Here is a 24,894-nt window from a genome sequence, read left to right on the forward strand (position 1 = left end):
GGCCATGTGTGGCGCATTCTGCCGAGGTTTGCCAATGATTTATAATAATATAAGACAGTTTTGTTTTAGACCTGCGTTAGAGCGTTTTTACTCATAACAGCGGAGACATTCACTTTATGACATTACCGGAAATAATATCACCTGCTCAAAGCCGTCCACTTGGATACAGTATTTGTATTTTCTGGCCAACTTTCTTAACTGTACACACTGCTCATGCTTTCCAAAGCTTTCTCAAGACTCATGGTTAAGTGGATCACTAACCATCCGTGCCGACTCTGTACTGATACTTACGTTACATTCGGGGACTTCTCTCTTGTTTCAATTGATTCCAGCAGTTACTATTGTTCAGTTTTACACATTTTCCCTTTTTTCTTAAATAGCATTGTAACTTCGCACATCAGTAACGATAGCAGTGTATCACATGACGTCGCGTCACAACCTCTAACTTCTCACAGGAACTGCAGTGGCAAATTAGCGCTTGACAGATACTTCCAAATAAACACCTTTACTGCATTTCAGGACGGACTTTTCCTTTAAGCCGACACGGAATGTCATCCCGCCGTGATAAAACCTTGGATCGTTCAAAGCAGGAACATCTTGAAAGGAATGTCTCCGAAGCCAGTTTTCAGGTTGTTGAGCAAAGACGTGCTTTCATGTGCAGCCAGATTGGACCTCGTAGTCTCATTAGGACCGTGTGTGTGTGTGTGTGTGTGTGCGTGCGTGCGTGCGTGCGTGCTAGAGGTGACCAGCCTACATAGTCATAACGAGCTGGACATGATACACACTTGGGTGACAGGAATGCGTCACTTCCAAGCGTTTCCATAATGAGAATTCCGTTCCAGAGCAGGTGTAAAAGTCGTGTCTGCAGGTGACGCCTTAATTACAGTGACACGTTTTCAGCCACATTTAGACAAATAACGTGGGTTTTTCCCCCTCAATAATGACCTTTTGTCATGTATTGTTATAAAATGTGTAATTTCTGTGCAGATTGATTCAACTGGGCTTAGAGAGAGCGTGTTATGGTGTGTTTTAACAAAACAGCAAGAAGGTGCACAGTTGGGTTCAGTCACTTTTTAATGCTCATCCACTGGTAGATGAGTTTAAATTAGTAACTTGAGGTAACAATGCTTAACAACATGTTCCTGGGCATAAAATTAAAGGTAGTCAACTCCTGGTGGTGGTACAACCAGGAAGGAAAATGGATTTTAGTAGCAATTTATATTTACCCTATAATGCACAAAAGTGTGGTTCTTTCCCAAACTGTATGCTCTTTGGATGCGGTAGAATTAAATTTGACTGTAACTAGGAGACCCAAACCTGTTCCAGCACATGACATTGCCCCTGTGCACAAAGCCAGCTCTATGGGTAGGCATCATGGACGATCTTTAGTGGTCTGCTATAGAGCCCTTACCTTATCTTACTGAACACCTTTAGGATGAATGTGAACCCTGACTGCACCCCAGGTCTACTGACCTCACGTCTACCTGTGGATTGATTATTGATTAGACTTGATTTGAACAGGCACCCACCTCTCTATAGTAGGCCTCATAGCTGACAATCATATTAGAGCTAAAACCAAGCCGTGAGGTCAAAGAAACTGCCTACAGAGCTAATTGTTGCAAGGCACAGATCTGGGGAAGGATAAAAAACTGCTGCTGCATTGAAGATTTCTGAGATCACGGTGGCCTCCATGAGCTGGTCACCTTGCCAAACTGAGCAATCGGGGGAGAAGGGCCTTAGTAAGAGAGCTGACCAAGAACCCGATGGCCTCTATGAGCCCCGAAGATCCTGTTTGGAGACGGGACAAAGTTCCAGAAGGACAACCACCACTGCTGCCCTCCACCGATCTGGACATTTTGGCAGAGTGACCAGAGAGAAACATCTCCTCAGTGCAAAACCAATGGGGAACATATTATTCAACATAATACCCAACTGGAAGAGTGGGCAATGGGAGGGGGAGGGGGGTGGGGTGATCCCTGCAATGCAAAAGCAACACACTTTATTATTGATTGAAAAAATGTTTTTTAAATTGTGTGAACACAGCATGTTGTGACTGCATTAGCAGTCATAAAGCAATCAAACAGCGCTAATAAATTATCGACACTCAAATTAGCAATTAGCGAGGGGGGGAGGTCTATCAAACATGACATTAAATTATTTAGTGAGGGAGCTGGGGCACTTGGGTAATTAATGCACAGAAATATTAATGTGAAACAAACTCCTGCTCCCTCACACACACACACACACACACACACACACACACACACACACACACACACACACTGCAATTTAGCCTTACACCTCTCGGCTACTACACCCGAGCATATGGAGTAGTAGTGTAACAAAAAACAAGAAAAGTGTGTGTGCAGGAAAATAAGGTGTCATTTATATTATAAGCACTGACCTCTGCTCTGCACCATTCCCATAGATTTGCTTGCATATTAGCAAAATTGTGCTGACAGGTTCTGTGCGGTGAACAAAAGCACTGTGAGACACACACACACACACACACACACACACACACACACACACACACACACACACACACACAAATACGCAGAGTGAGTCGCTCTTGCACGCTCTTTCTTTTATTCTCTCTCAGCTAGTTGAGAGAACTCTCATTCCCAACACACACACACACACACACACACACACACACACAAATACGTAGAGTGAGTCGCTCTTGCACGCTCTTTCTTTTATTCTCTCTCAGCTAGTTGAGAGAACTCTTATTCCCAACCTCCAACACACACACACACACACACACACACACACACACAATCCTTCTATGGACCTTTTATTGACATAATTTAGTCACTTGCCATATGTCCCCACAGGATTACAAATAGATATTTCTATTCTTATGGGGACATTTGGTCTTCATTGGGACGTAGAAACACATGCCTCTGTCCTGTTTAATAGTCTTGAGAGGACCTTCCATTGACACAGTCCAGTAGCCATAACCCGAGGAAACCCGAGAAGAGATTATTAATAAATAGCAGACATACATTCATAAATAACTACCCTTTTTTATGAGGACCAGCTAAATGTTTCCACAACATCACTCCTACCAACAAAAAGCTCCACATTTTTTAAAGGTAGTTAATACATTGTTCTAAATATCAAAAGATTTTAGTACTGTACTTGTCAGCTATAATGTGTCATTGTATTGAATCTTATTCCCTCAGATGTTCTTATCCATATGGGGCCATTGGGTCTCTGTTTAGATATAAAAGCCTACACAAATACACACACACGCACACACACATAGTTTTTTCTAGGAAACTTCTGAAACAATAGTGAACGTCATTAGCTTCGTGAAAAGTCGAGCGCGGCCTTAATAGACGACCGAGGACAGGACAAAATCGCAGGAGAACGAGCAAACACGGACGCTCCGTCTATCCCTCCACCACGAGCCATGTACATTACCAACCTATTTATCATGACAAAGCGCCATCGGAGCTCCCACGTCGGCGGATCTGCACTCTATTTTCCTCAGCCCTATCGTCCGATCTGTAGCAATTCCTTGGGAATCGTTCCATTAACGTTGTGTATAATGATAAAAAAGAAATAGGGCTGAGATAATGGAAGAGAGCTTTTCAATAAGAGAATGAGCTTTACTACTGGGTACAACCCGCTGAATGGAAACGTAAATGAATAATAACCATTTTTAAGCTGCAAACGTTGGTGATTAGTTGCATAATGACATCGCATTATGGCTCTTTTGTGTTCATGTGTGTTCGTGTGTGTTCGTGTGTGTTCGTGTGTGTACGTGCGTGTATGTGTGTGTGTGTGTGTGTGTGTGTAAAACCAACTTGCTGTTAATGATCGCTTGTCCTGCGTTTTTGCCCTAAAGCTATTATGTAGCCTGTGATTGTAATGCATTGTGCTCAGAGCAGGTGGACTACGGCCCAAAGTAAACACTGTACGATATAAACAGAAAGTGCATTGTTAGAGCAATATACAGCAGCATGTACTGTATAGACATATATATAGATATATAGATAGATAGATAGATAGATAGATAGATAGATAGATAGATAGATAGATAGATAGATAGATACATACATACATACATACATACATACATACATACATAGTGTGTTGGGCTATAAATATTTTAAGCAGGCAGCTATCCTGCTCTGAAAGACATACTGTCATCTCCAATGCAGCTCGCTGACGCAGATGTTTCATAATGCTCTTATGTTCCCGGCCCTGGACTGGACTACAGCAAAGTCAAACGTTCACACCATGCTTGATTACAGGAGCATGTGGCCTGGTTCGATTTAAACCTAAAGCATCCTTTATAATAATGTATTTATTTTATTTTACATCCCTTTGTGCTTATTACTTGCACTAAAATTTCAAGGACATGTATCTAGACAAGGTGGACAGAATTAAGGAACGACAGAATGGTTGGAGGTGGAACTGCGTCAAGGATCGGCTCTGAGCCCTTTCCGGTTTGCAGTGGTGATGGACAGTATTCAACCAATTCTCAGAACTCTTAATACCATAGCACTTAGTTGCACATGTATACAGTATGTGCATAATTTTTGCACATCTACTGTAAGATATACATTCTCCTTGTACACCTCAATCTTCCTTTTTTATTTTTTTAAATAAAAAAGTACCTCATGCTAATATATATGGCTAATATATATGACGTTATATGGCTGTCAGAAATAACTCGTTAATGCAAATTAATTTTAACAGCACTAACTTTATTAAATTTTTTATTTATATTTGGTACATACACTTTCTTTACACATGTGTAGATAAATATAACTAATATTTGCTGTAGTTTGCTGTAGTTTGCCTGTAGCCTCATGTTCATTGTACAAACTGTCACAGACATCTGTACAACATTAACCAGGCTACTTCCCCCCTAATGTTTATCATTACGTTTAGATTTCTACCCATTCAGTTACTTCCTGTTTTCTTTATATTGTTTAGCAGCTATTAACCATCATTCATTCTCCTTTATAGAAAATAAGAATAATAACAGAAAAGATAGCTTTCCTGTGCCGGGTATCAAAGCACTAACGCTGGAGACTCTTTTTGTAAATGTAGAATAAACTTCTCCTTACTCCCCTAAAAATGTTATGTCTCAATAGCTGTTGCTATAGAAACACACAGTAGAAATGTACAGTTGTAGTGCTGGCAAGAACTATAAACCAAGAAGTGTTTCTAAATACGATTCTATTTGAAGATTTATTTGTGTGTTCTCTTTTTTTTTTTTAACCACATCATGTTGGAATTATAATTCTGGACAATACTTAAACCCCCCTCCCCCCCCAACCTCCCCCTTTAATATTTAATAAAATAAGACAGCAAAGGGAAAGTAGTGTTTGGTTATAAATTCTGCACAGGGAATCGATTTTGTGTAGAAATGGGATGCAGATAAGACCCTTTGACTCTCTCTCTTTTTCACGCACACACACAAATACTGTGTGTGTGTGTGTGTATATATATATATATATATATATATATATATATATATATATATATATATATATATATATATATATATATATATATATATACATATATATATATTTGTACTTGCCCAAATGGTGCAGCGTTTCTATTTAAACCAGGCAGATGGATAACCCCAGACCGTGGTGAATTATGAATAAAACCAGCACTCAGTGTGTGCCTTCTCTCAGTCTCTTAAAGTCACATCCGTCTGCTAACAAAATCCAAACCTCACAAAAAAAGTGCTGTGTGACTATGAATACATTTCCCTAAAAGACAGACACGGCGTATTAAACAGAATTATGGGCAGCGTGGAAAAGGCGTGGAATATAACTTTAATCCGTAAAGACGAGGTGATATTTTTACTCTCGTCAGTCACAAAATGTATATTGAGAAAATGTTAAACGTGACATAATTGAGTCTGTTCCATAAATTATACAAAATAGGTTGTCCTATCAGTATTCAACGGTAAGGTTTATATCATTCCCGGTGCAATATGTATTAGATAGAAAATATATATATTTTAAACAATTTAAATGCTTTAATTTAAAAAGATTTTAGCTTTTTTTTGTGGCTGGAATGAGGTTTTGGGTTTTTTATACCTGGATGATCAAATAATTTGTACAAAAGTTTGACGTTTCTAGATGTGTGATTCTACAACAATATCAGGTTTCTGTTTTGATCTAAAGAACCCATAATGTAGCCCCGCCCCTAAATTTGCATCCATAAGTGGGTTATTCATACAGAAATGTACTCATTAATTGTGCTAAATAGTAACACGCTTTTTATTCTTTAACAGTTATATTTATTGTAATGTCCCTGAAATAAAGTCTTTCTCTCACCTTTAGTCTCATCACTTTTTCCTACTCTAGAAATTTATAAGAAAACATTTTTAGCATGTTACCAGAAACGACAAACCTGTAAAGTTACTTCTGACACTGGAGACTCCTTCCTTTAATATATAAACTAAACTCCACCTCATCAGCTACTGTAGCCACTTTATATCTTTATTAATTTATACAGAGCTTCTTTCCCCTCAGATTCATGTGATTGTTATTGATCTGTAAATATTGACAACTTCTGACCAATCAGAATCGAGAATTCAGAAAACGTGTTACACGTGCAATAAATAACCTTTATTCTAAACATAGCCTGGATAAAGTTTCCTCTTCAATAAGCAGAAAGAGATGAGGAAGATGAAAGCGGATTAATTTGTGGAGATCGGAGCACATTTGCGAGTCGGGTCGAGGTTATATGTGTCTTTTAAAGTATGTGTTAAAAGAAGCGCTCGCGCGAGATGATCTCTGACATCCACGTTTCATTTGTACACGCCGGGAGCGGAAGCCAGTTCATTAGCGTCACCAAAGACTTTTATATTAACACATTTATCACCCTGGAACATTCTCAATCGGTGGTATCATTGTCATTTCTATTTTAAACCGTGCTTAAGCCTGCGCGTGTGTGTGTGTGTGTGTGTGTGTGTGTGTGTGTGTGTGTTCTGTTAGTATAATTGTTGGAAGTTGGAAGCTCTATGGGTTGTATTGAGAACAAACAACATCTGTGCAAGTGTGAATTACAAACACGGGTCAAACTTTACACCTCTTGTTAATGACACACACACACACACACACACACACACACACACACACACACACACACACACACACACACACACACACTGATGAATTGTTTTGCATCAGTCTGTAAGGTTCTCCTGAAGGTTCTCTTGCATTGTCCTCCATAACGAGTTTCAGTGTTATAATTTATAATTAGCAATTAATACAGAACTGGAAAAGTATGGGAAGCAAGAAACTTTTCAGGCATGTGCCCAAATTATGTGTGTGTGTGTGTGTTTTAATCACAGGATCTGGACCATGATTCTTGTGACAGGTAATTTTGGTAATGCGGCTGACAGAGATGGATTACACGAAGGCCTATTGGATCGCGGCGCTTTTGTGCTGTAGGTGATAAGGCTGGCTAAGGGTTATCTCGCTACGAGGGCCCGCGACGATACGGCGAGTTAATAAGTCCCGGGATAATACAGTGCAAACGACTTCAGGAGCTTCTGCTAAAAAGAAAGGAAATGTGGAATGTTGATCCAGTCGATTAATTGCTTATGTTACACACCTCGGTCATCTGATTTTATAAAAACTAGCAGTGTTTTTTCTTGTTTGTTTTTTTGGTTAAATGGTCACTTAAAACCCCTGTGTTACGGATTCATTTAATGGCACGGCAGGGATTTGCTGAAAAATGATCGCAGGGAATTAGATAACCAGCCTATCACCACTGGGGTTAGTCTTCTTGTTTTTAGACCAGAAAAAAGTTTATACATAAACCAAAACAGTATGTGAAATTCAGATCAGTTGTATTGATCCAGCACTTCATAAGCATCAGAATGTAAATATAAATGGTTAAGAATCAAACGAGAGAACACCATCCCGAAAACACATGAATTACGTATTCAATTCAAACTGAAATCCAGAAGATTCACCAGATTTATCGCGTTGTTTCCAGGGTGTAGTACAGGAATAGTCCAGGATTTTGTTCTGTCCTAGAAAATAGCACTTAACCACATTATGAAGCCTTGCTTGAGGTACACTCGCTTATGAAACCCTTATGAGCAAAGGCAATTTTATTTACATTTATAAAAAACACATTTTACAAGATGCATTAACTTAAACGGCGGTAGACCTAAAATGTCTCGACACTCGAGATGATTATGCATATCATGTAAAACTGAAAAACACTTCTCGAACAAGCGTCGCCCCCTGTGTCCTTACGTCCTTAATACTTTAATACCTTAATACATCTGTAGTTCTATAGTTACTGAAGTGCGGCAGTATTATGATCGCAGCAGCAGATTTGCAAGCAACAATATTTTTACTGCTTTTCGGAAGTTCAAGGGCAAGTGCTTCTATTAAGGAAACATTTCATCCATATCCAGGAGGTGACTTCCTCTGAGATATTAATGCTCAGCTTCCTATCCAGTGGAACATTTATAGAGTTGATGTGAACCAGCGTGAGCTCTGTCATTGGCCTCATGTAACGGTACGGCTTCTCTGTGGTGCGTTTAGTAATTGGCACTCGTTTTGGGCCGTACCACTGTGGTGCCCCAGCAGCTGGATAATTACTGCAAGTCAGCTTTAAATCCACCCATGTCAATGTTCCTTTGTTATTATTATATTTTTCTTTGGCATTTTGAAGAAATTCCTGGTCTTGAACACTGTCAATGTTCTTATTAATTTCTCTCTCTCTCTTTCTCTCTCTCTCTCTTTCTCTCTCTCTCTCTCTCTCTCTCTCTCTCTCTCTCTCTCTCTCTTTCTCTCTCTCTCTCTCTCTCATCTTCTGCAGAGTATTGCACATGTAAAAGTTTCTGCTAAAGTTATATTCTTTAAAAAATGTGATAATGATAATACCTGAGAGAAGTATATTGTTAAACTGTTTTACAAGGGAAGTGGTAGCTTAATGGTTAAAGTGTTCGTGTGGTCGTGAGTTCAAATCCCAGCACCACCAAGCTGCAACTGCTGGGCCCTTGAACAAGGCCCTTAACCTCTTAACTGCTCTGGATAAGGTTGTCTGCCAAATGCCGGAAAGTCATTGTATACTGTTATACTGTACAGTCAGTTACTGCAGTTGAGTATTAGGAAGCATTGACTAATTTCAGATTTGTACATTGGTGTATACACTCTATAGACAAAGTTTGTGGACACCTGAACAAAGATTAGTAATGTGTTTTTTTAACATACCACATTTAGTTCCCATTTCCTGTTATAAAATCCTTCACTCTTCTGGTGAGATGTTGTTGTTCTGCCACAAGGGTGTTAGTAAAGGCAGGTACTGATGTAGGTGAGGTGAGGAGGCCTGGGGTGCAGTCAGTGTTCACATTCATTTCACAGGTGTTCAATAGGGGCAGAGCTTTATTGCAGGAGATGTTCCACTCCAGCACACGTAAAGCAGATCTTTATGGAGCTGGCTTTGTGCACAGTTATTGTGATGCTGGTTTGGGTCTTTTCGTTCAAGTGAGGGGAAAATTCCATTTTGCCACATCCAAAGACGTCCTATACAATTGTGTGCCTACAAAATTAGGGAAGAACCACATATGGCTGGAAAATGACCTAAAATATGGTTTATTTTTACTGTAGGTAATTTTTTAAATAAATCTCTAGTAATACAAGAAAGTATATTTAGGCAACTCTCTTACTATTGAATGTGTGTGGTTTACCAACATAATAAATGATATATGCAGGTAAAGGTTTTAAATTTCTTGAAGTTCGTATCAAGTAGGGTCCTAAATAGCACCTGTAAGTACATTTACTAATACTCCTTATTTATTCTCTGTATGGGTGAACAGCAATCAGTCATGTTGACATTTAATTATTTTTTTCCAAAGCTATAACTGCAATGCAGGGTTTAATTTCCACTGAAATAGCTGCAATAATGACAAACAATAATTAACGAACCACACAAAGAAAATTGTCACTCAGCAGTGCTTTCGCACTGCATGTAGAACATCTGCTGGCCGACATGACCGGTCCGGAGTTCAATTTATAATATAAAAAAAGAAAAAAGAAAGAAATAAAGTCATCTCAGTAGAGGGCTAAAACTTCACCCTCACACTGCTGGGATGAGAATCTAACACGTCTCATCGGAACGTGATGTCCAGATGTGACCTCGAGGCGAATGGTGAAAACCTCGTCCATCCCACTGCGTGTGGGTCCTGCTCATGAGACGTTTCTCTCCGAGCCATTTTGTGCCGGATGTTTCTTCCACATCGCCATAATTAATGAGGAAGCAGCGTGCGCCTTCTATTAACACTGCAGGAAGAAACAAAATTGGCTTGCTTTCGTATGTTGTGGCAGATTTAAGGACCTGAGCACACAGCAAATAAATGGAAGGGCTTTTAATGAGCTGTGGGAGTTGAACGAATATGCAGAGAAGGAAAAAAAAAAAAGAAAGAAAAGGCAAAGTATTGTGTACACATCAGTGGTTATTTAAACTGGAGGAGGTAATTGACGATTGTATTGGAGAACAGCTCATTTTTGGTATGCGCAGATTTACTTTGTTTATTCCATCAATTGATCTCGGGGCCGTTTCGCCTACCTGCAGGCTTTATCGTCTTTTTCTAATGGAGTCAAGTCGAGTCAGGTCATTGCACATATTAGAAATAGATTTTGGATGCGTGTAGTTTTCAGATCACCTCCGGATCAAAGTCTAATTTCGTGCAAACAGATTTTATGCTCAGAAAGTTTTTTTTTCCTTCTGTTTTTTTTTTTTAATTCAACCATGCGTGCTAAAATTAGCATCCCCATCTGTCTTCCAGCGAAAAAAAAACATTTATTGGTTTCGACTTTTTAGATGGAAGTATGCATTATTCACCAGCTCTCTGACTGCTGACTTCTGGAATAATGATTGTGTTCTAAACGGCAGACCCTAGATATGAACTTGTTGTTATGGAAATATGTTAGTTCTGATGGTCCTGGTTTGTTTGTAAATCCTGAGATCACAATAAAATCTTGGCTAAATTCTGCAACAGATTGTTGGATAATGTGCATATACAACTGATCGATCCTCTAATGATTGATGCGAGATTAAAGAAAACGGCTACGTTCAGTCTCGTTACATTATCAACCAGCGTAAACCGGCTTGTACAGAAAACATGCATGAACAAAAACATTCTGTATAAGTAGCTGCCCCGTGAGTTGGGCGTCCTTGTCTGGCAGAGTAAAGCAGTCTTTTAATATAAATTATGACAGGAAATCATCCTGTCCTACAGTTAAGCGCAGACTTTTGTCATGGTTCATGCATAAAAAAGGGACACCTCTATTTTACCATTCAGATTATTTATATATATATATATATATATATATATATATATATATATATATATATATATATAAGAACACATTTTTGTATGTAGCAGTCAGCAATCTAAAACTAGCGAATCCCCCTAGTGTCTTATAACAAGAGAGTATAAACTTTTGCACTCAGAATAACTAAATGCTTTAAAAAAGAAATAATTAAATGAATACAATTATTTTCACATAAAAATCTGGTCAGTGAAATTATTTGAGGTTCACTGGAAAGAAGTCTTTTTCATACAAGTACAAATATTTTTAATTAAGTGCTTTAATTAAGTAAACTTTTGCACTTTTGTAACCTTTTGCAACCAAACGGAAAGGAGAAAAAAAAAAAGTCCTGCGACATGAAAACAACCAAAACATCTTCATTGAGAAGGACGTAAAAACGTTTGCATTTTTTTCTATAAAAGATCTGATGAAAGAATCATTTGCACGTAAAAAAAGATCATTTCTTTTTTAACACTGGACAACTAAGTGTTTGTTTCCACACCGAGCTTTCTAGTGAAAGTGAACAGCTAGCTAGCAGACTGAATGCTTATCGCTGTTTTGAATTGGACTGTGTCTCGATAGCGCCCTCTGGCTGTAACGTGACCCTTGCTGAGTTTCTAATTCAGCTGTTTGTGCGTGTTTGTGAAGTTCACTCCCCCAACTGTTCCTCGCCTCCTACCAGCCTCCCAAATGAAGACGCGTCCCTGCGGAGGCCCTTTGCTCTCCGTTAATCATCAGGAAGCGGGAGGCTAATTAATGATATGCTAATGACTCGAGCACAGCGTCCCATTGCAATGTTCCTGCAGTATGGATGTCTCTATTGTTTTACGATGCTAAGCTCGAGATTCGAACAAAAGACAAGATGTTCATGCACCCGATGTAAATACTTTTACTCTGAATATTTATGCACAAGAGGATTTCATGGAGATCAAGTTGAAAAAAAGTTCATATTTTACTATTCTTTCTTATTTACTAACATATACGTCTATGAGTTCGAGCACATTCAGGGGAAGAGCTGCAATGGCTGAGCTGTATTACTGAAAATTGTAGTGGATGATCGTAGAGCTGATCTTTAACTTTGATTTGTCTTTAATGAAGTTGTTGTGATCGTATATATTATATAAAAGGTATTTTAGAGCTAATTGGTATTTTTTATACTGAGAGACTTTGTCAGTTAACTTTTTAGATCGAATGACTCGCCATGCAATTTTATTTATACATTTAGCCGAAGCTCAGAGCTAAAGAAAAAAAAATCATATCTTTGGCTTTTCAAAGTTGTTGTGTTTTTTTGCCATCAGCACGTTTTTTTTAATTATCAATAATGATTCTAAAGCTCCCTTCTGTTCGAAATCTCATTTCCCACAATCTTTGTAGCTGAAGTCAGTGGTAACTGTTCTGCCTCATTTCTGCTTCATCTCCCTCACAGCATCTGTGTAGATGTGCATCTGTACGGGCGGGTTTTATAATCCTCGTCTTTATAATGATCGTTTCTGTAAACTCCGAAAGAAGCGGGAGGCAATGCCGAAGACGGCGAAACACACCTTCGTGTCAGAATGTTTGAGTGAGCGCTTAATTAACGCACTCCTGTCGGCACGTGTCAGCTCCAGGGCTTTTTCCGGTGTCAGCGCACGTGGCAGGCCCCCGGTGCTGTCATAACGTATTCCTTCGGTGACCGTGTGCTCCAACGAAAAGTGACACGTTAATGGAAGCTAAAGCAGTGTAATGGCAGCGCCCGGGAGTCACGCGGAATTTGGCACGCCATGTCACGGCGAATCAGCGTTAAAACAACGCCCTTCGCGTGCTTTTTTTCCACGTTCCTTCCGTTCTTTATTTCGCTCCGTGTAAAATCTATGAATCGTGGGATTAATTAGACACAAACACATCACATGTTATGATGCGTGGCCTTGCAGCCAAGCCATTAGCTCCCTCACCGCTGACCTGCGCCTCTTCTCCCTGCCGTATGATGCACGCTCTCGCTTTTTTGTTTTTCCTGGATTCCCAGAAAAGAAATGGTACAAAGAAAGAGGAAGAGCGCTGATTGTTTTTTGGCACATTTCCACCGAGGCAATTAACTGCACCGCGGATTGTTTTTGTCACCAATTAAAAGGACAGCGGCGTCTTATTGCATCGACAGGAGCGCAAATCAGCAGGCGCTGTCAGCCTAAAAAGCTGGGGGTGGACAAGCAGAAAGTGTCTTTTTTTATTGATTTATATTTTTATTTCTTCCTTTTCCTTCTTTCCTGTGAGCCAGATGCGCGGAGGTGCTAAGGATCGCGCGACTCGTCCCACCCGGCAATCAATTTGCAGGCCCTGTAGCGCGCGACGGCAAGTGCGTTATAACAAACGACTCTGCATTTCTTAACACACACACACACACACACACACACACTAATGAAAGGCAGTCTCAGCTGCTGAGCAATCTGGGCTCCCACCCCCTCTCACCGGCCCCCAGTCGTCCCCGGTGCAGTCGTTGAGCCCAGTGTCTCTGCAGCGGCGCATTTCTGAGCTCCCATCTGTTTCCGTAATTACTGTCATGTAAACTGACTTGCACCCCAATTGTGCTTGAAATAAATATATAACACGTTTTTTTTAAAGCGCACTAAATAATCTGATTAGCTTTTTACACCCCAATCGACAAAAAAACTGAAATATTTAGCAGCCATCACAGAAGGCAGGATCGCAGACTGTCATAATCACGCTGACTCAACCCAAAGAGGGATCGAGCTTTCCACGACTAAACTCATAAAACGTCCTCGTAACTTGGAATTTCTATCAAGTGATCTGAAAAATCAGTGAACAAAGCGTTTTAGTTTGTGCTTTTTTTTTTTATCAATCTACATGTTAAAATCCTGTTAACTAAATATAGTTTTAAAAAAGCAAATATACATGACTTATCACAGTTAGCTGGAAAGCCTGCTGGTAAAAATTGGCAAAAATGGTGCCATCTGTGGTTTGTTCCACACTGTGTAGCTCCACAAGAGATCGATAGCTTAGTCTTACAGTGTGGTGTATTATTTTTTTTTCATTTCTATTTCTATTTGAAGGGCATTAAATGGTTCCTAAGAGTCAGTTATGTGCCATAAATTATTGTAATAAATATGCTTTACTAACCTTTTCTGGTGTAAAGACGTCTGTGTAAAGTTTGGTGTGTTTATTACTGTGGTTTCCAGGCACGTGCATCTCCATAACCGAGGCCGATGCTATTCTGGATGCATAGCCTACAATACATTAAAGATACATAAGAATCGGCTACCGATACGATACGATACGATTCCCCACTATCAGAGGTGGCAAAAGTACACACATCCATTACTTAAGTAGAAGTACAGATACTCATGTTTTAAAATACTCGGGTAAAAGTTGAAGTACTGATTATACCTTTTTTACTTAAGTGAAAGTAAAGAAGTCTTGGCTCTGACATGTACTTAAGTAAAAAGTACTTACTTCTACCCGTTTTAGCTGTTAACTGGACCTCATATCATATTAATATTTGACTGACAGACAGACAGACAGACAGACAGACAGACAGACAGACAGACAGACAGACAGACAGACAGACAGACAGACAGATAGATAGATAGATGGAACATTGTCATTGCATTGTACAGGTCCACAGCAACGAAATGCAATTTGGCATCTACCAGAAATGCAAAAAGTAGCAATCATGCAAATAGTGCAGATAAATATGTATCATATGTACAGCATGTGATATTTATGTAAGCATATGTACAGTGATTAAATATAAGGGCTATAACAGTGCAGAGATTTGTGGACATCATTAAGAGCCTTTGCTATGTTTCCACATGGACAGAGAAAGTGCACCGCTTCTGGTCAAGAAGCTTTTATATATAAATTCATAGACATTTTACAGATTTGAATGATGTATTGTTTTTATCTGTACGATCAATAAAGACAGTAATTTATGTTCGTGTCGCCATTATGAGGGAAAAACCCACAAAACGTCCCCCAGAGCGTTAATTGTGTGAAACATGGCGGATTTGGTGTTTGATTTGAGACTTTGTGCAAAAATAAAACAAAAGTTTACTGATTAAAAATATTTTTCGGTGGAGTTTATTTATTTATTGTATATTTTAGTAAAGAAGGGGCGTTGTGAATAAGTGTATGTTTTGCTGGAGGTTTTAATTTCACCTCTTTTATATTTAGTTATTTATTTATGTATTTTTACTTTTTATAAAAATGGTAAAAACAGAAATGCGCGCTGAATTGATGGCGTGTTAATAACATCTAGTGCCGTTTACAATAAATTTAAATTTTGACAGCCAAAGTTACCTAATGAATGTATCCAGGCTGAAGATCCACATATAGAACACAAGCAGAGAAAAGATGATGATGATCATGAATGTGGCTGTTCTCAGTCATGTTCTCATCACTGACTCCCTCTGTCTCATCCACATTAACCCCAAACTTCTTACTGCATTCTGCCTGCTGATTCTTATCTCCGTAAAGAGTGAGGGTCAGGACTTTATACACCAGCGGATTGAAAAAGACGCGCAGTAACAGGAAATCGGTTGTTCGGCTGAAATCGGCGCGCATTGAATAAAATATATATTTCACCAATGTGGATTAAAAGTAAAGTAACGAGTCTGTTTTGAAAATGTAAGAAGTAAAAAGTACAGATATTTGTGTAAAAATTTAATGAGTAAAAGTAAAAAGTTAATAAATAAACTTAAATAGTGGAGTAAAATACTGATACCAGAAAAATCTACTTAAGTACAGTAACGAAGTATTTGTACTCCGTTACTTCCCTCCTCTGCCCACTATTACAATGCAGTGCGATCCCATTTCTATTTGATTCAACACAAGGGGATTCCATGGTAAAAATATAATGCAATGCAATTCAATTCAATACAGTACAGATAGTTTGCTTTTATTTCTTTGGTTCAGACAAAAAAGCACTGACTTCATGACCATTTCACACACACACACACACACACACACACACACTTTTATAGTGCAGAAAGAGACGAGATAAAATCAACCAGACGTTCTTTTCCTGTTCTGTCTGCAGCAAGATGCAGCTCTACCTCTGCCATGTTAATCTGTATTCTATGTGACTCTCAGGACACGCCTCCATCTCCGCAGTGTTGCATAGACCTCTAAAGATCATTCAATTTTAGACACCTCTAAAAAAAAGGCTACTGTTTTATATTTTGCTTATAGTCTGGAATTTAGCTCCACCCCCATCTTAATATTTTGAATATTTGCAAGCTACTTTTCAAAAACCTAAATACCTAAAAAGAGCATTAAAATCTATATCAATTATATTCTATTTTTTTTATAGATAGTGTAATTTGTGAACAACACTGATGATGTGTCTCGAAAGTGTAGCTTGTCTAATAAGATTTCTTTATATACAAACCTCAAATTAGAAACATATCTAAAAACAACAGCGTTTTTAATAATAAACTGTAATAACTATGATCAAATTCTCACGACGTGAGCCGGTTTCCCCACAGGTTTCTCTGCATGTTTGCATCACACACAGAGATAACCGTATCGCAATTTTTTTTCTATTTATAAACAATCACAATCGTGACATAACGTGAATTCAAGAGGCGAGGCTTTATAGCCGGCTGTAGCTGTCATTATAATGGTCAATGTAACCACCCTGCAGAGTCGTTCGCTCTTTGGTCTATTTTCTTTTTCCTTCTAATGGCCTCCGAGTGAAGACACGATGTAGGTGATGTAAACCATAGCAACTCAATTTTAAAAGACCTCCAAAGCATCCGTCACTCTGCAGAGGTATTTGAAGAGCCACTGTGGATTCAAATGCTAGTTAGACTGAAAGCTAGTTAGCATTTCTGCATTATATTCTTTTTCTAAAAAACAAAGAAACTAAGCTGCGGCCTTGGATGAATAACGGTTCTCTATCGGAGGTAAAAGCAAAGTGCTTCATTTTTTCTATTTATTATTATTATTATGAATTCATGCACGTACAGTTGCGTTAGTTCGAATTCGGCACGATTTCCGTTGTAGCGGCTCATTCAGAAAGACCACATAAACGGATTAAGGAAGGAGTATCCAGTATCCACAATATTTCTAAAGGTTATAGATTGACTTTAGAGACAAAGTGCACTGTACGTCTTGTTTTTTGCTCTTCTTATTATAAATAAAGAGAAGAAATTGAGGCTAGCAGGGAAATGAATGTTTATAGATGCAGTAACATAAGTGATAACTTGATACATTGACACAGTCCAAGCATTATATGTAACTATAAATTGATAAAAAAAATATCATGTGATGTTTTCAATTGAATAAAACATTTTCTTGTTGGGAAACTGAAAGGACTAAAGCACTGAGCTCTGGGTGGTCAGGATGAGTTCACCTCATCAACAGCATCTATTGCTTCATTACTTATTATTGTATTGATAAAGATTGTTAAAGCATTGTGAACAATTCAGGCTGTTTTTTATTTCCTGTTGCTCAGAATGTTGTCCATCATCCCGATTTAGTTTTTACATTAGCTGACCACCAGTACTCATAAAGAAAAGAAAAGAAAACAAAAAACCCTTTGCTAACACTAAGAACGGCTCAGGCAGCTCACTGCAATCCACCTCCACGAGACTTCATCAATCTTCTCCACATATTCGGGCACCTGGCGTGCCGCTGTCACTTTCCTGACGCAGGGTGGAGGCAGCCAGTCCTCCCTTATTAGTCTGTCAGCGCTGCTGATGCCAAAATGGAGCCCGGGCCCCGAGAAATCTGCACAATCCGACACCGATCCTGATCCTAAATGACAATGTGGTGAACACTGCCACGGCTTATCTGCTCAGACACCCCAAGCTTGAAAAAAGAAAAAAAAGCTGGTAATTTTTCTGAAAGTAAAATTAACATCATGGCTACAGCCTGAGAGCAGGACTGTGTTTTCTGTCCTGTAATTCATCAATAATTATAAAAGAAGCAGAATCCTCAACTCTTGTACTTTATTTACTGTGGTAAAAAAAAAAGAGTGAAGAATTTCCACCCGGGGAAACCTGGGCTGAGCGTTCCATTCGGCCATGTTGAGAAACAAGAGCACAAACGAGAACTTGGGCATGTTTCTCTCCACGTATGCTTTCAGTACGCTTTATTATGTACTTATAATTCATACCTCAGTATTAGTTTATAATGTACTTCCAATTAGTGCAATTATGTACTTATAATACAATATCTTTCGTATGTGCTTATAATTCATTCTTTATTACTTGTTTATTATTTTGCACTTCTTATTAGTACAATATTGTTATTATGTACTTATAATTAGTACCCTAGGACTAGTTTATTAGGTTCTTATAATAAGTACAAGATTATTATTATGTACTTATAATACATACCTTAGTACTAGTTTATTATTGTGGACTTAAAGTGGTACTAAGGTATGGATAATATAAATATTCACTTCTAATTCGTACTAGTATTATTACTATAATTCAGACTTTTATTCTATTCTATGAGTAATCGTTGATGTTGTGATGTTTTATGTAAAGGAAGAAGTTTATTTATTTTAACAGGAAGGAGTCTCCAGTGTAAGCAGTAAAGCTGTAACCTTAATAGAGACGTAGAAATAGAGAGCGGCTGTCTATAAGTGCTGTTTCATGGACCACTTTAAAACTACATGAAAAGCAACTATAACTGGATAGAAAGCATGTTCAGAGATGTTTTGGGGTATCAGTACATCTGCAACATGACACCATGATCGTTTTAATGGCCATAAGGTTTTCCTACTACAGCTCCTAGTTTGGTTCTTGTGTTCCTGAGGAAACTCTTGGATGATGTAGAGGAAGCATCACAAATCATTGTGGGTTCTTCTGGAATAGATTGAGTCTGAACATCAAATTTCTAAGCAATTTCAACACACAGTGGGGGGATTTTTCTCTATGGTGGAATTCATGAGCGCTTCATCAGCAAGTATAAATACAGGATAATGTTAGCCACACATAAGTTGTTATTTCAGGAATTTATCTGAGGTGGATGTTGATGTTTCAGGTGTTGTGGATCCCATTTCAAGTCAATTCTTCTCCAAAAATGATTTAACTACTGAAATTCCGATCTGATGTGATTAGCTAGTTTAGGCATAGCATCAGATATTTCCTGGTTACATAGAAACAGCGTTGCCATGGCATTAACCACTTCTATGCCATGAAACCACTTGTTCTATATTGTAAACAGAAAGCATTTCATTTGTTCAGTCGTGTTTCTGTTTATTTGAAGCCCTCATTAAGCACCACATTTGTACTGTCATTATTTTCAGTTCTTTATAACCTTAGGATCCTTTGTGTGATTTGAAACAAGGCTTTGTGCCGGAGGTGAGCGAGCAGCTGTGGGATTCGTTCGAGTGGTTCCTCGGACGTTCGCCGTTTGTGCGAATAGCATGTTTGTGAAGAATCGTTTGCGTGTAATCGGGTGATTTGGATGCTTAGAAGATGCAGAGATGTTTCAGCTCAATAGATTACTAACACATCCTTTATGTGGCTAAAACAGCTGTTAGAGCAGAGAGACATCGTGAAACAGGCATATTACCAGTATAGCATGTTTAATTCTTTGTCCTGATTGGTCATGCAGTAGTCTCTTGTGCTGCCGTTCTAATGCGATAGCGTTTCTGTGGAGACTCAACATGAACATAACCTTTTGTAGAGAATTGATATGGTAATTGATACGTTTTTCACCTGCATTCTACAATATTAAATGGATAAACATTGGCAATAAAAAAAAAAAAATTAATAACGTGTTTCCAAATGGCAGTGAAACAAGAGGAATTGAAGACACTTGGATGGAACAAACTCCTTATTTTTGAACACACCTGTCAAATATTTGTAATTACTGCTCTGTGAGATAAAAAAGGAATAATTTGGGGAAGATTCAGCTCAGTGGGTTACTGATCGAAAGGAAGAGGGTCCAAGCCCTGGGATCGCCAAGCTGTCGCTCCTGGGGCCCTTTAGCAAGGCCCTTAACTCTCTGTGTTCCAGGGGCGCTGTAACATGGCTGACCCTGTGCTCTGACCCCAGCTGGCATATGCACAGAAATAACAGTTTCCTGTAGGATCGATAAAGTATTAAAAAAAAAATTAAATAAAAAGGATATTAGTCAAAGACGTAAGGAATAAGAATAGATTATTAATTAGAATGTTTTTAAATTTAAAGGAATATGAAGGAAGCGATGAGAAACACAATAAGAATAGATATCGGATATATATCCATTGACTTAGTAAAATCTGCTTGAACAGGTTTGGGAGGAAACAGAAAAGCCGTGGAGGAATTGCTGAATTTTGCTATCGCTAGTGCAACAAGATGGTCATGTGTAAGTAACAGCGCAAGTTTCAGGCACAATTCAGTTTTCGGAGTCCTCAGCCCACGCAGACGACATGATAAATTATACAAGACGTTTAACAGAGTGAGGCTGAGCATGCACCAACCAAGCCCACCACAAAACTGCTCTTATTCAGCAAAAAAAAACAGGCGAACAGATGCACTGCGCAGGATAGCCATGCTTCATCACTGTAGGGAAGGAAACATGGGGTGTGTGCGCACACACACACACACACACACACACACACACACACACACACACACACACACACAAACAGACGATGGCACAGATGACAATTCGTCCATACGGGTCAGTGGTCAGGATTTCTGCATGAAGGGAAAACACACAAGGAGACGGAAAAGACGTGTCCGTGGTCGAGAAAAAAAGGGAAATGGGAGGGAAAAAAAAGGAAGGAGTAGAGCAGAGCGACAAGAAGAAAACTTTTCCCATAATGCACATCTGCACAGTAACACTGTACGAAATAGTTTTAATTCCTCATGCTGCTGGTGTTAATAATCAATCAATGAATTTAAGATTCAAGATCTTTTTCTAACGTTTGATGATTATTAGATTCCGGTTTGCTTTCAGCATCATTATCAATCATTCTGAATTCTGATTGGTCAGCATGTTTAACTTTTGTACTGTATAACAGAAGTGCTGACAGAAGTGTGGCTGCAAATCTAATTTGTTTCCATAGTAACAAATCAAACGGAAAAAAGCACAATATGTCATTACTCATCCTTTTGGAAGGAATCTTCAGTGTCAGTGCCACGTTTTTGCAAAGGTTACAGTTTAACAGTCATGTAACATGATGGATCTCTTCGAAAAGGAAACATGGTGCTGGTGAAAAAATAAGCGTTTATAGCTGCTATAAGGAGGGTGATAGCTTGCATATGGACATTCAGCGACATTTAATGTAATGATAAACGGATAAAGAGTACACGTCGTATTGTTTATAGGGAACCAAGTAACTACGCTTCATCACACCACCTCTTTGTCAGTTATTTCCCAATCACAGCATAACATGGAGTGTTTTATTCTCCAGTTGCTTCACTCAGCGTTTTCTTTTACTACAGCTAACTGACGCACCTCATTAGCTCAATAAGAAGTCCTGCACGAGGTTAAAATCACTGTTGAACAGCGAGACGATGCAATGTTTCATGCTTGTGCAGACGCCAGACTGTGAAACACACCTACAGCTGATGAAATGTGTTGGATTATTTATTTATTTTTTTGTATATGGGGACTACATATGTAGCCTGAAGCAAAATGATAGTAAGCTAGTTTTATTTATGATTCCTGGCTTGCAGAGTAATTTCTGTGTGCATGTTGCATCATTAGGATGATTTTTTTTTTCTTACTGGAGAAAGTAGAAAAAAAAGAAAAGAGCTGGGCCTGGGTGTTCACTAGGTCTGCTCTGGACAATATAGCGTACGTCATCTATGATAATATTGCGCTGCTTTTGGATACACAAGCCACTAGTAAATGATTCAATTCATGTTTATTTGTATTGCGCTTTTAACAATGAACATTGTCCCAAAGAAACTTTACACAGATATTGTGGTGATAAGATGTTTTTAAGACTGTGGTGAAGGAAAAACTCCCCGAGACGGCATAAGCAAGAAACCTTGAGAGGAACCAGACTCAAGAGGGAACCTCATCCTCATCTGTTTGGCACCGATTCTCCATTTATTACAGATAAGCGAAGTCGAGGTGCAGTGATGGAGATCAGATGCAAAGTGCAGTCCTGAATCAGTGTAGCAGACTGTTGACTTTAACTACAGTCCAAATCCAGATCCTCAAAGCTCTTCTGAGTTACTCTGTAATTTCATGGATCCCCAGGTGCACAGAGTGGCCTCCAATTGAAGAGAAGACCATCCAGAGGCAGGCCGGGACGAAGCCGGCAGAACCGAGGAGAGAACCTCAGGAGCATGTTTAATTGATTCATTGATTCTGCTGATACAAACAAGTCAGAAAGAGACAAAAAAAATATTTTAGATTTACCTTAAGGACGACTGCACATTTCTTTCTGTGTTTTTAATTAATTCATGAATTATTGTTATTTCCTACTTTTAATGTTTTTATTTCCCCTTGTAATTCCTTAGCAATTAAATAATAAACACATCACAATACTAATCTGTTGCATGACATATTCCATGCTTGTTTGTTTAGTAAACATTGACAAACAAATAAACCAAATATTATTAAACATATCAAATGTAATTTATTCATATATATTGATTAGATATATTTAGATATATTTTTTTAATCTTCATTCTTCTCAGGAACCATTGCCAACCAAAAAATAAATAAAAGGTTCAGGCTTGTGCTAATGAGAGCTCGCTAATGTTTGAGTGCTGGAATTGACTCTTTTGACCTGCTCCCTATTAGTAATATATTACTCAATTATTAATATGATTTTTTTCGTGAAGGTGCAGCTGTGGTTCACTCCTGTTAAGGCTAGCACCAGGGAGAAAAGGGAAATTAACCAATTATCCATTTACATCTTTAAAAGTTAATTAGGAAATATTTCCTCATACCTGTGTAAATAACTGTATATGGTTTCTGTTCAATTCTTTATATGCATTTGTACCGATTTATAGTAAATATCCATCTAATCTATCTATCTATCTATCTATCTATCTATCTATCTATCTATCTATCTATCTATCTATCTATCTATCTATCTATCTATCTATCTATCTATCTATCTATCTATCTATCTAATTTTTTCCCCCCCACTTTTTGTTTTTGCAACTCACGTGTTTGAGAGCAATATAATAAAAGCACCTGAAACGCTTTAGGATTGTGTGTGTGTGTGTGTGTGTGTGTTGCGTGTTTTGGGATTTCCCCACCACTCTTCACCTCTTCATCCACCCCCTGCTCGCTCCTCCTCCTCCTCCTCCTCCTCCCTCGCGGAGATGATTAGGCGCGCGCGGAAAAAAAAAAGAGAGAAGAAATTCGGTCACAACGGCGCGTGGTCACCGGCACCGTGAGCGCGAGCGTGGACGCGGAGGTGTAATTGAACTCGTTCACCAAAAAAAAAAAAAAAAACTTTCCCTTTTTTTTTTTTGTTACATGTAATATTCCTTTTATCTTTCTTTCATTTGTACTTAAAGAAATCCACCCAGGCGCTTCTTTGTGTGAGCATCCTTTCCTCGTGGACGCGCGATACCGGCCACTTTTTACGCGTAACGTTACACCCGCCTATCCAGCGCTATCCAGTCTACCCAGTGTGTGTGTGTGTGAAAGAGAGAGAGAGAGAGAGAGAGAGAGAGAGAACGCCATCGAGGGAGCGACATACCGAGTTTTTGTCGGAGCAGAGCCTGCAGAAAGAGAAGGAGAGCGCGCACGAGCGAACGAGAGAGAAAGAGATGCTGCATCCGCTCACCGGAGCCCCGTGCGTGGCCCTGGCTGAGGTGGGCGCGCGCCCACAGCTTTCTTCCTCGTGCGCCTTGACATTTGTCTACCTGCAGCAGGTGAGCGATCTTCTTGAATGGATAACCTGGGTGGTGGGGGGGGGGTGATGTGTGAAAGAGGGGGTGCGCGCGTATGCGGTCCACGTGCATGCTTTCTCCTCAATGCGTTCGTCTTTATGTTTTGTTTGTTTTGATTGTTTGTTTGCTTGTTGTTTACGCACGTGCGTGCAACGGGAGCTTTGCGGGAGCACCAGACTGCGCACTGGCCGCACTCGTCTCCTCCCAACACACACACACACACACGCACACACACGCGCAGAGCCATTTCGCTTTTTATACAGATGACGCATATGCGCAGGTGCTCGGTGCACGTGGACCTTGGTAATCACAGCAATGGTGTTAATGAAATGGTGTGAATGGTATCAGTGTTATTGATATCGGTTCAGGATTTTTTTGTGTTTTTGGTGTTGGTACTTCTGTGTGTGTCGTTCAATAATTTTTCCTATAACTAGAGGTGGTTACAATCACTTTTTTCTCTTCTCCAGTACATTACTGATACTGAAATATAACCCAAATCCATATGGCTCTAATATTTCTTTCCTGAAATTCATTCCTTTTTCATTGTTTATCAGCTTGGTACTGATACTGGCTATATACATACAAACACTAAATGGGTTCAATTCATACAACATTAAATGCAATATTTCTATATTAAAGGAAACTCGTGTTAATACTGTATAACAGAATCAGAATGAGCCAGTAGTGAGAACTGAAACACTGATTCGACTTGATGTGTGTTCATTCCACTCTCAAGAATTTCATTTAACAGTACACACAAGTAATTCAGT

The 24,894-nt window shown here is 39.0% G+C and overlaps 1 protein-coding gene across 18 annotated transcripts in view; it reads left to right on the plus strand.

The window, feature by feature from the left end:
- The window catches only part of rbfox1 (RNA binding fox-1 homolog 1), a 271,780-nt gene that overhangs the window by 118,311 nt on the left and 128,575 nt on the right, over window positions 1–24,894 (plus strand). For 6 of the 18 annotated variants that reach the window (XM_083566537.1, XM_083566542.1, XM_083566551.1 and 3 more), the window contains exon 1: window positions 23,579–24,106. The exons of 9 other annotated variants lie outside the window; for them this stretch is intronic. In XM_083566537.1, coding sequence (XP_083422663.1) covers window positions 24,002–24,106 — 105 coding nt within the window. In that variant the 5' untranslated portion in view covers window positions 23,579–24,001. Of the gene's footprint in view, window positions 1–23,578; window positions 24,107–24,894 lie in introns of those variants that run through there. 3 more of the 18 variants (XM_083566550.1, XM_083566539.1, XM_083566549.1) reach the window with 3 other exon arrangements.

This window comes from Silurus aristotelis (assembly GCF_946808225.1).
Source record: "Silurus aristotelis genome assembly, chromosome: 17".
In the NCBI taxonomy this organism is placed as follows: domain Eukaryota; kingdom Metazoa; phylum Chordata; class Actinopteri; order Siluriformes; family Siluridae; genus Silurus; species Silurus aristotelis.